Source organism: Myodes glareolus, chromosome 9 (genome assembly GCF_982192425.1).
Source record: "Myodes glareolus chromosome 9, mMyoGla1.1, whole genome shotgun sequence".
In the NCBI taxonomy this organism is placed as follows: Eukaryota; Metazoa; Chordata; class Mammalia; order Rodentia; family Cricetidae; genus Myodes; species Myodes glareolus.
The window spans coordinates 58,043,467-58,056,064 of NC_142034.1; the positions used below are offsets into that span (position 1 = coordinate 58,043,467).

Consider the following 12,598-nt stretch of genomic DNA (forward strand, 5'->3'; position numbering starts at 1 on the left):
AAGCTGTTTTCAAACTCCTACACTCTGCACAATATCTGGGATTTTGTATTTATTTCTATTTTCAACTCCCGGGTTTGGGGTAATTTCTTGTTGTACCTATTCAATATAGAGAAAATGTCAATTGTATTTAAATAAAACCTATAAAAAATTCCCCCCAAAAGTCAACTTCTAAAATGAACAGAAGGTGTGTTGTAGAGAAATAGAAAAACAGATGGCAGTGTTTGGGAGACTTCACCTTCAGGCAGACATCTTCAGGGATTCATTCATTCTCTGTATGTATATGTACACACATGCCTAATACATGCTCATGTGTACACAAATACCTCATACCAGTCAGAGCAGGATGTGGGGCACCTTTGTCTATGGTCCCGGGCCATATTTCCTTGACAAAGGCTCTCTCATTGGACCAGAAGTTCACTGCTAGGCTCAGTAGCCAATGAGCTCTAGAATCCTCCTGTCCCTGGCCCCCAGTGCTGGGGTTACATCTATGTATAGCTTTTAGCGTAGGTGATGCAGGGTGGGGGTTAAACTGAAGTCTTCATGCTTGCAAAGTAACTTCTCCTACCCACTAACACATCTTCCCATCCTATCAGTCACGCAGTTTGTATATAGTTGGGGCATGCAGCAAATGAGATAAAGGGTGAAAGTGTCATAAACTTTATTTGAAAGACTTATAGAAAGTAAATGGTCCTGAGTTCACTCTGTGTGCAAAACATAAGCAGATTGACACATTGGAGACATTTGCCACCCAAAATGGCCCTGAGGACTTCTTAAAGAAAGGAGTGAAGAAGTGGGCGTGGGGGTGGGAAGAAAGGGAGGGAGGTCAGAAAAAAGGAAAGAATTATGGCATATATAAGAAGCCTCTGACATTTCTATTTTTCCACAATGTCTTTTTGGAAATATCAATTATCAAATTCATTTTGCTCCTTTCTTCCTAATTGTTCTGCTTGTTGTTTAATGCATCAATGATAAAACACTGCATAGACGTAATAAAGATCCATTTTCTAATGCAAACATTTTCATCACAGAACCCCTGCGTCCCAGCTATTGAGAAATCAATCATTTTAGCTTCTAGGCACTGGTGCTGTCCTGAGGGGGTCTTGTTAAACCATGCTGCCTTTGATAAGTGCCACTCTGTTAATGTTCCTTTGATGCCTATTGTAAGCATCCACTTTACTAAGAAACCCTGCAGTCCCTGGGAGGTAATACAATCAGCTTGGAGGTGCAAAGAGGAGATTCTTGAAGACCTGCGGGCCTCATGCTGAGCGTCCATTTCCCTGGTACCCACACACCTTCCCCATTACTCACACATGCCTACGAAGGCCCAAGTTCTCAATTCTGATCACGCAGAAAGATGGAGCCTGGGAGAAGTAATAATTTCCTTGGTCAGGAAGGGATGCTTAGCATGCCGCTTATTTACAAGCGCTTTGGTACATTTAAGAATGGACCTGCGGCCACTGCCGCAGAATCACATCACCCTGCACAGCTGCCCTTTTGGTAGATGAAGGCCTAGGCAGAGCAAGGTACTGAAGAACATTTTTACAGTAATTTATTATAAATGTTTGAAGCAGAGACTTCTGAAACGGTTACTTGTCACGTGCGCCAATCTAATTGTAAATTTAAATGAACCAATAAAGTCCCGAGTCTCACCAACAGATTGCACCTCTCTGTAAACTTATAATTGTTTTTTTTTTTGGGGGGGGGACCCTCCCAGACAGTACTCTCCTAAAGTTTTAAGTTATCACCTTGAAAAAAGAAACTTATATTGTATTCAACTTTCTTACATTCATGGTATTATGATTTGGCATTGGGAGTAACTTTTTAAATTATTTGTTTAGGATAGGGTAAGAGATGTATTTTGTTTGTGTATGGAGGCGTCTGAAGACTTTAGTCTGACCTTAGACAAAGGAATACCACGCAAGCCTTTGCTTTGCTTTCTTCTGCACACCTCCAGTCAGTCTACCAGACCATCCTGGAAGTGGGAGCCTCCACCAGTTTCCCAGCAACCGCGACGCGACCCCGCCCCTTCCCAGCCCCTGCCTACCTTATTAACTTAGTGGGGCGGAGCTAGAGTCCAGTACCCAATATAAGGAGAGCAGAGGCGGGAGAAGTTGGCATCCCCCGTCGCTAGGGAAACCGACGCGGCAGCAGTCAGCGCGATGCCGGGCTTGGAGGAGTCAGCCTCTCTGGTGGAGACCGGGGATGAGGAGCCCGGTGACCCGAGGCTGCGGCTCCTGGGGGCTTTCGTGACTCGGAGTCTGCGTCCAGTCGCGGGTGCTTGGGAGCGCTGTGCGGGCACAGCCGAGGTGGAACGACTGCTGCAAGCCTTCCTGGATCACGGTGCTGCCGTGGAGCCGCGGCCGCTGCTGCTGGTGCAGCCTGGGCCCGGGGGCCTGGCGGTACGACCCAGCCTGGACGCAGGACTGGATACCGGCCCGACTCGCGCCAAGGGGCTTTTTTTCTTGCGCACCAGACCAGAGCCTCCGGGAAGTCACAGCCTCCGCGGCGCGGTGCTCTGCGGAGACCTGCCTGCTATGCCTCTGGAACACCTAGCCCCCCTGCTCTCCGAGGTGAGGGTGGGTGGGTGACCCCTGGCTAACAGAGGCTGGCGAGGGGTGAGCATGAGGGGCGGAGTCAGAGCCAAAAAGGTGGGGCGACGATGCAGGGGAGGGAGAGTGGGCGGGGTCACAGTCAGAGGGCGGAGTTTGAAAGAAAGTGGTGTGAGGTAGGAGCACAGTCTGGGAGGGAGTGGAAGAGTTTAGCTGCAAGGAAACCAAAACCCTGGTGAACTGTAAGGTAAACGCTGGAGGGGCAAATGTAGGTGGAGGCCTTGCCACAGCAAGAATCAGCCTTGGGTCAGGGTCTTGGTTCAAGGGGAAGCCAGAGTGTGAAGTGCCAAGTCCTGACAACTTTGTAAATCAAAAGGCAAGAGCTGAGGATAGGAAGTGATGGTGGTGGTGCGGGGGATATTTCAAGTGGGTCTGCTGGGTGGAAGAAGCTGGGGTACTTTAAACATTCTTTTCCTTAGCAGAGGACTTTAGAGGGAGGCGGTCTGGTTTTGATTTTTATGTCATTTATTTGCCATGCACTCATTTACAAAGATTGAGTATCATTTTGGAAATGGCCAGCGGGCATTGGGAAGGGTTTGTCCCTGCCCTGGGAAAAGGGACATGGATGGAGCCTCTAGCTCTCAGAGAATTTTCACAATCCAGGAGAGATTCTTGCTCCCCTTTACACATTTCAAAGCGGAAGACAACTTCCTGCTAGTGGGACACATGTGCTTCTGGAGGGGTCCTCTCCAGGTCCAGCCAGTTGTGAAATTAGCGTATGTAGATTTACTAGCTGTGCGATTGGTGCCCTGGAAACAACACAGGAATAGAAAATAAGTTCTCATCCATGAAATGCTTCCCTTAAAAGGCACAAACACATGCACTTTTGAGCCTGTTGGTAGAGTCAGGACCTGGATGTTCCTTGCCACATCTAATGTTACCTCCCTAGTTGAAGGAGAATTCCAAGGAAGATCATGATGGATAGGTAAGCTCTTGGGACCAGGAAAGCTAGGCTTGCAATAACTTCCCTAATGTTTTTAACTCCCCTAAAGTTTTTAAATTGAATGATCTTATCGCCATATTATGTTTAGACACCTTCTAAACAGAAAGCCACCTATGGGTCATATCCCCTGGTGAAGGGTAATAGGAAGTGCCCTTGGCTTCAGAAGAAAGAAAGATACATGTAGTCTAAAATGCTGTCTTGATCTTAGTGTTGCATTAACTCCCAGGCAGGGAGTTGCAGTTAAGAGTCATATTGTTCTTGCAAAAGATCCGTGTTAGGCAGCTCACAACCACCTGCACATAGTTCTAGCTCTGGGGGATTTGATGCCCTCTTCTGCCTTCTATAGGTATCTGAAGTCACGTGTGCACATGCACTCACATAGACACACACAGATATTTAATCTTAAAAATGAAATTAGTATTTTTTTAAAGGTTCAGAGATGAGGTATGTACTAGAATATGCAGAGGTCTTGAGCACAACTCTGAATTGTACAATAATGAAGGAAGCACAATCCAGAAAGCGAAGTTAATTTTAGGGGCTGCGGAGATGACTTGATGCTTACTAGAAGCACACTTCTAGAAACCAGAGTTTTGTTCACAACACCCAAGTCAGGCAGCTCACAATAGTCTGAAACTCCAGCTCCAGAGGACCAGACCCCTTCTGTGCTTCATGAGCACCTACACACATGTGGCATACATGCACACAGACCCACATGTATGTGCATAAAATAAAGAGACAATTTACTTTCTAAAAGATTCCTTTTTTTATTTTTTGAGGCCAAGTCTCATGTAGCCCAGGCTGGCCTCTGATGTGCTATGGAGCTAAAGATGACCTTTAACTCCTGATCCTCCTGCTTCCACCTCTCAAGTGCTAAGAGCACAGGGACACAGCACCAAGTACCTGCCTGATTTTTTTTTAATTTACATTGGAGACACAACTACTTAGTCAAGGAATAAATGAATGGATGATGGAACATTTATACAGTGAAATACCGTAAGGTTGTTCAAAGGAATTACCAAAGTAGAATACTATTATATTATTTTTACTTTGGAAGAAAGACACATAAAATTCACCTGTCCTTCACCACTAGGAGTTTCTAACTGTATAGTACAATGTCATCAGACACAAACACCTCCAGATCTCCCCTACCTAACATGGCTGAAACTACACTCACCAAACAACACCCATGTCCCTATCTTCAGACCCATCAAACAGTATTCTGCAATTTGTCTTCAGAAATTTGAATGCTCTAGGTGTGGTGGCTTTAATAGGAATGACGCCCATAGACTCATGTTTGAATGTTTGGCCCATAGGGAGTGGCACTATTAGGAGGTGTGGCCTTGCTGGAAGAATTGTGTCACTCTGGGAATACACTTTGAGATCTCATATGCTCAAACTATGCCCAGTGTAGGAGACAGATTCCTTCTGCTGCTTGTGGATCAAGATGTAGAACTTTTAGCTCCTTCTCCAGCACCATGTCTGCCTGCATGCTACCATAAAGATAATGGACTGAACCATAAGCCAGTTCCAATGAAATGTTTTCCTTTATAGGATTTGCCGGTAGAAACTATGCAAATGGAGTCATGTAGCATCTGTCTCTTTGTGGCTCTCAGTGTTACTTATGATTTGACCCTTGTTATTCCAGTGATTAAAAGGTTCTCCAATCACTTGGCCTCTGGGTTCCCTGAGTCTTTCTCCTCCAGTCCCCCTACACTTTCTTATCCGGTGCACCCCCAAATCAGTGTTTCTGCTTTTTCGTCTTGCTCTCTCCCATACCTTGACCATAACAGTCTCTGGACTCTGCTGGGACTTCAATCCATTGCCTTTTCAATGTCTCTTGGCCACAACAGGGCAGTTGTTCCTTGCCCAGCTTGAGAGACAGAACCACCAATTATCATTGCCATCCACTGGATCATTTCACTTAGCCAGTGTCCTCATGGCTCTTATTGCTGTCACATACAACAGATATTATTTTCTTTTGTTAAAGCCAAATAGTATTATACTGTATTTGTGTAGCAATTTTTTTCAATTATTCTGTCCATCATATTGTCTTGTGGACATGTCTAGGAGGTGTTTTCTTGAACACTGGTTAATGTGGGAAGGTCCAGCTCACTGTGGATGATAGCGCCTCTGGGCAGGTGGCCCTGGAGTCTATAAGAAAGAAGGTTGGTGTGGTCTTGTTTGAGATAGTGTGTCACTGTGGGGGTGGACTTTGAGGTTTGCTATGCTCAAGCTACACCCAGTGTAGTTACAGTTGCTTCTGTTGCCTTTGGATGAAGAAGTAGAACTCTCATCTCATAGTGTTCTCCAACACTATGCCACCTGCAGATAATGAACTAATTACACCTCTGAAAATGTAAGCTAGCCCCCTTTAAATGTTTTTCTTTATAGGTGTTATCATGATCATGATGTCTCTTCATGACGAGGAGACCTAACTATGACAATGTGTGTGTATCCATGTGTGTGGAAGCCAGAGGACAACCTTGGGTGTTACTCTCCTGTTCACCTCCTTTGAAGCAAGGCATCTCACTGGCTGAGAAGTAGTTACCCATTGAACTAGGTTGGTTGACCAGCAAGCCTTGGAGCCCCTCCCCCAACTTTCCTGACACTGGCATTACAAATGTAAACCACCACATGTAGCACTTTTATGGGTTCTGGAGACTGAACTCAGCTGAGTCTTCATGCTTGCAAAGCAGACGGTTTTACAACTGCACCCTCAGAAGATGTTTTGAGACGATGTCTTCCCTGGGTATCCCAGGCAATCCTTGAACCCATGGTCCTCCTGTCTCAAGCCTGTGGCTTGACATCTGGCTATTATTTTCTTTAAATCAATCCTGGAATGTGTCCTCCTGCTCTCCTAGACTTTCTCCCCAGGCTTTTCCTCCCACACTCCCTAGAAAAGAACAGCAGTATTTTCAGTGGTGTCTGCTGGTCCACATCAAGCGGCTGTAAACAGTGCCAATCCCACTGGCTCTATGGATGGCTCATGGTTCATCTCTGCTCCCCAGAGGCACATTCTTCCTTTGGCTCCCAGGACCCCAACCTTTCAGCTGTTTCACACAGTCAGAACTATGCCTCCTCGGTGTCTGCTGATGGTGGCTCCCCTCTTCCCAGCTTCCTAACATCAGGACTCTCTGTTCTCACTCCTGGGGCATCTTCCTTTGTATATAACCCCCCTTTACTTTGGAACTCTGATTCAGTTTCAAAATGTGCCAAACTACCTGTGTCTGACTCCTTCCAGCCCTGTTGTTTGCAACCTTAACCCCTTAATCCCCAACCCCCCTGGAAGGCTTACCCAACTTGCCACCCAGAATCTCCTTGAAATGCAACAGATGCATCAAATCCCTGGCATCCATGTGCAAGCTGCTCACCCCCCTCAAGAACTTCACCTTTATCCTTTCCCATAGCCCATGATGTAATGACGTTCTTTCTTCTGTGGGTACTTAAGGATCAATTGAGATTCAGTCTCTGCCTTGGAAAGCCTACGAAAATCCTTTTCTTGTTCAGCCTTCTGCCCCGAGTTCAACATAAATGCGATTGAACTTAGTTTGTGATTTTGCTGTTGTTGTTGTGTCTGAACTCTCTGCTCAAATGACTATTTCTGCTCCAAACATGTTTCCAGAATGACCAGGCAAGAACTATCTATTTTGAAGCCATCCTCTCTGATCCATTTTTTCTTCCCATGATTTCCTGGGCCTGTTACCTGACCAGCACACCCCTGTCGGTATGGCATTCCCATTGTATGAGCTGTCATAGTGTAATGGAAAATGGCTACAAGTAAGCTCCAAAGAACACTGAACCTTCCAGAGCAGCCTCCTTCAGGAGCTCACGTGGCCACTTGGGCTTTCTTTCCCTGTAAGTTCCCACTCCTCTAAATTACTTTGTTTTCCAGCTTTTTCTGGGTAAAGGGTCAACTCCTCCAAAAGATGAATGTGAAAGAGTCATCTTCTCTTCCGTGAAAAGTTAAGACAAAGGTTAGGCTTTACTCCCATCCATCTCTCAATGTGGGAAACAACCCCCAAAGACAAGCTGTGTTGGGTGGCCCAAATCAGTTCATTTTCATCATCCAGATGGAGTCGTGATTCTCAAGGTGGCTCTTTTCAGATGCCTACTCACATCATCTTTACCAACCCTGATTTATTTCTCTTTTCCTTTTGTCTTTTGAAGCCATTTCTGTCAGCTCGTATTTATCCTGATGATGAGGGAGGGGTTGATGTCCCAGGGTTATGGAGATAGTAAAACACTGCAGACTCCTAATACAGCAGGTGATATGGACAGTGTTCACTAGCCATGTCTCCCAGCGAGAGGAGCAGGTCACCCTACCAAACAAGACCACATAGAGCTGACTTTGGGATGAGAGTGAACCAGGGACTATGGGGGGCATACTTGATAGTGTCAAGAAAGAATGATGCCCCTGGTTCTGGTGGGACGATGTCATTGGCTTATTTTTTTCGTAATAATTCCTGGGGCTAGTAAGGAAGCCTCCCAGTAAGGGCTGCCTCTAGTACCTGACTCCTCTTGGTGAGGAAAACTATTTAGCTTAGAGAACATTCTCCAAAGAACAGATGAGATGGAAAATCATAGAAAGGCATTGGAAGCTTTCCTGATTTCCCCAGAGATCAAGGCAACATGTAACATTGTAGCCCAGTCCTAAGTCTTGCAGTACAGTGACCTGATGAAGAACCTGTATTCAGCTTTGAGAATGGTTCCTCTTCTCCGTCCCCTCCTTCCTCTCTCCTTTTTCCCCCTCCCCATGCCTCCCCCTCCCTCGCCTCCTTCCCCTTCCCTCCCCTCTCTGTCCTCCTTCCTTTCTTTCTTAGCTCCCCATGTTTCCTTTCCCACTCTTTCTTTGTTTTTTCTCTTCTTTAGTTTTTTTTTTAAATTTATGATCGTGTTAAACATATCTTATCAGCATATGCCCCCATTCCTTCTCTTGCTCTTCTCTCACGCCTACTGACCCCTTCTCCTAAACAGCCCCCTTTGTGTGTCTGCGCATCTGTGTGCTATCTTGTTCAAGTGGTCATAGCTCCTGTGTGTTCGTCATTGCCAGAGTCATACCATATCCAGAAGACAGCATTTTATACCTTTCTCTCCCTGTCCCCTGGTGCTACCATGCCATCCCTAGAAGACAGTATTTTTATCTTTCTGCCCCATCCCCTGGTGTTGCCACGCCTTACCCAGAAGACAGCATTTTGTTCCTTGCTGCCCCATTGCGTGATACTCAATACTCAATACTCAATACTCAATACTCAATACTCAATACTCAATACGTGCATGATACTCAGTACTCCAGCTTTCCCCTCATCTACAGCGTCCCCTAGACCTTGGATTGGGTGGTGATGCTCCACCTAGACCTGAGCATCAAGTTATTTAGTAACTTGATGGGTTCTGATTCTCTGCATCCATTGCCAAATGAGGCTTCTCTAAGGCTGAGGCTACACTAGCTTGTGGATGTTTAGAAGGTAGAGTCTTAGTAATTTTTCTACTCCTGTAAAGAGGCACCACTATTAAGGCAACATATAGAAGTAAGAGCTAATGGGGAGTCAGGCAGTGGTGGCGCACGCCTTTAATCCCAGCACTCTGGAGGCAGAGGCAGGCAGATCTCTGTGAGTTCGAGGCCAGCCTGGTCTACAAGAGCTAGTTCCAGGACAAGCTCCAAAGCTACAGAGAAACCCTGTCTCGAACAACCACACACACACACAAAAAGAGCTAATGGGGGCTAACAGTTCCATACAGTTCTAGAGGGTTAGCATCCCACCATCATGGCATGGAGCATGGTATGGCACTGGAGCAGTAGTTGAGAGCTAACCGTGGCAGAGATAGCACACTGGGAGTGGCACAAGTCTTCTGAAACCTAAGAACCCACCTCCAGTGACACACCTCCTCCAACAAGGTCACACACTCCCTAAAGAGTTCTACCAGTGGGGACCAAGTATTCAAACATGAGTCTACAAGGCTATTCTCCTTCAAATCCCACTACACAGGCCATGTAACAACAGATATATTTATCAGAACCCCAGTAGCAGATTCTTCCATAGGGCCAACAGCTTCCTCAACCATGGCCTTTTCACCTGGTTTACAATTCCACCCGTGTTTTCCCACCTATGGAGTAGGCCCCAGTTCCAGTGAAGACGCCACTGGTTATAAACACAACAATCATGTTACTATTCCACCAGTGGGTGTATTTTGTTGGTCTGGTCGGGGTTTTAATACATAGTGTCTACATCTAGGCTGCATTATTGATAACATTTCTTCTCCCAACAGCTTACATAGTACCTTCCAGCACTATCTGTCTCGATTCCAGTTTGATTTCTCTATATCCTTTATGCAAAGTGCATGTTGTCATTAGCAGTGGGATCTTACTGTCTAGTTTTAGTGAGCAGCCCAAACCAGTGAAAATAGACTATACTATTTTGAGTACCTTTGGGAGTTTCTTGGCCAGGAACTCATCGGGAAGTATCTCATGCCTGGTACAAGGAGTTTTGGTTTAATAACGCATGACTTTTGGAAGCAATATTATCCAGCCATGCAGAAAAGCTCTATTCAAGGTCTTGGTTTTTTTTTTCCTATTGAGGCAAGGTCTCACAATGTAACACAGGCTGACTTGAACTTGCAATTCTTTTGCTTTCTTGGTGTGTCTCTGTTTCAGGTCATTATCCCTGTCCTAGCCAATGAAAAGAACCATCTAGGCTGGCCCCACATGGTGTGTCAAGACATCAGGTATCACGCCCACTCCCTGCAGTGTGACCTCCTGGTAATTCTTGAACACATGAAGGGGAGAACCCTGCTGCCTCTTCCAGTTGGCTCGGAAAAAGTGGAATTCATGGATGGCCATGGTGAGCCAGTGTAAGTACCATCAGCCTGCAGGTCTTCGTGATGGATGGGACCTGTTCAGTCTGAGCACTTCTCCCAGGGCCTGTCCTCTTCCTGACCTGACGTGTCTCAGTCCACACACAAGCCCGCTGTTGACTGTCAGCCAATGTCCTTGAACTGTGTTTCCACACTGATTGTGTCTCTTGCCTAGCCCTAGTGTTTGAGGTCTTCTAAGGTTCTCTCAGCAATGTGGTCTTTTCCTCTACCCCAAATCAACCCAGGCCTGAGAGCAGCTGTGGCAGGTTCAGTGTCCTCAGGATATAGCTTGCGGCTGAATGATACCTAATCCAGCAGCTATGCATCTTCTACCCACATCCCCCTGGGAACCGTGCCATAGAACTAACTTTCAGGCTCATATTACTATTCCAGCCTCCGTTCCTCAGTCACCACAGACTTTTCAGACCCTGAGAATTTTGTCCCCATTAAGTTCAGGCAAATCTAGCTCCACTGGAGAGTCCATGCCTCTTGCTCCTGAGTGGGCATTATAACTCTGGCCTCCTTTGATTATGTTGGCTTTGTCTATTTATTTGAGAGAGGCTCTCATTCTATGGCCTAAGCCTTCCTAGAACTTTCTATACAATACAACCTGGCCTCAGACTCAGGATTCTCCCACCTCAACCACTAGCCCAGGGCTGAGTTAAATGGCCGTGCGCTACACCAGTGCTTTATAATGTCACGTCTCCCATCGGCTTCCTCTCAACTAGTCCAGCTTTGGTGTTCCTTTGTCTGTGTACCCAGGGGTATTTCCTCCCTCCAATCTAGTCTATGTATGTAAATATGTTTTCCTATGTTTTTACCCAGCCTTTCTATGTGACTGTGGCAATAGGTCACTTTCCTGATTGAGAGTGGTCTGCCATATGGCCAGGTTTCTCTCAATCTGTGACCGTCATTGTGTCTGTTCAGGAGCCATGATATATCTGAAGAATAAGAAGTGCATGCAACTGCAGCCTACTTCTTGGTACTTTTACGTGAGAAATGATTGTATAGCTGTATACAATTTGAAGGAGCATCCCCGTTAACTGGAAAGCTTATTGTAGTTTAATAAAAATATCTAATTTTCAAAATAAACACTATTGATCTCCCCCTTTATCTCAGCTTCTTTATCCCACACCTTAATAACATTCAGCTCATGTATATAATTCCTTGCTGAGTTTGTCTCCTTTGGTTCAACTTTGATAATTTCCCTGAAGACTGCACCATTTGAGGGAGGAGAGCATTTTCTTTTAATGTCTTTCATAATCACTTGTGCTGCATCATTTCTAAGCAAATATGAATTTCACATTAAGCTCAGGTGAGCTCCTCATGTGAAAAATGTCATCTATGGATTTCCTGTCTCCGTCACTATGCCCCTGTTACCTAGTATATACAGTGTTCAGGTAAGATTCTGAAAAGCAGACGTTTTTCATTTCAGTTTATTTAAAATGGAAACATATTTGCTATTATTGTGGTGTCTGAGGATGGATATGGAGTGTGTGTGTGTGTGTGTGTGTGTGTGTGTGTGTGTGTGTGTATGTGTCCCATGCAAACATGTGGAGATCAGAGGACACTTTCAGGAATAAGTTCTCTCCTCTACCCCCCGAATTCTGGCGCTAGAGATAGGACATCACATTTGTGTGGCAGGTGTTTTTGAAACAAAGTCATCTCATCTATTCTATTTTAATTTTAATCTTTTGTCATCATATATAAATCATTTAAAACAAAACAACGTGTTTGAAGGGGAATGCTTGGGAGACCATTCTTTGCTGGAAACCTGAAGTCAGGATGGAATTGTCCTGGCATCCAGAGCTGCGGATGAGGAGGGTTACATCTGCTGGAGGAGTGTGCAACCTGTTTGTCCTTGCTATAGCGTTAGGACTCACAATAAAGCAAGGGAGGCCTGGGGCGGTAGATGTGGCAAACTGTCTCCTGGAAGAGCAGGTCAGTTGAGGAATGAGCGGCTAGGCTATGTAGGGAGCCTGTCCTCTGATGAGTCAAAAGCAGGGGTTTGGGTGGCCAACTCAATGCCTCATGCACTGACAGTATTTTATGCCATTTAAAGTTCTTAAACCAGTGTTCAGAATATTGATGGGCCCCTGGCTGTACAAATAATGTTGAATGAACATAAGAATAAACATACCTCCCTAGAAAATTATTTGTACAATTGACTTGCTGGTGGAAGTCTATTACGTGAGTG

The 12,598-nt window shown here is 45.5% G+C and overlaps 1 protein-coding gene across 1 annotated transcript in view; it reads left to right on the forward strand.

The window, feature by feature from the left end:
* The first annotated feature begins 2,108 nt into the window (after window positions 1-2,108).
* The window catches only part of Dnah9 (dynein axonemal heavy chain 9), a 362,388-nt gene continuing 351,898 nt past the window's right edge, over window positions 2,109-12,598 (forward strand). The window contains exons 1-2 of the mRNA XM_087910517.1: window positions 2,109-2,570; window positions 10,202-10,398. Of these exons, the coding sequence (XP_087766643.1) occupies window positions 2,160-2,570; window positions 10,202-10,398 (608 nt within the window). The 5' untranslated portion in view covers window positions 2,109-2,159. The remainder of the gene's footprint in view (window positions 2,571-10,201; window positions 10,399-12,598) is intronic.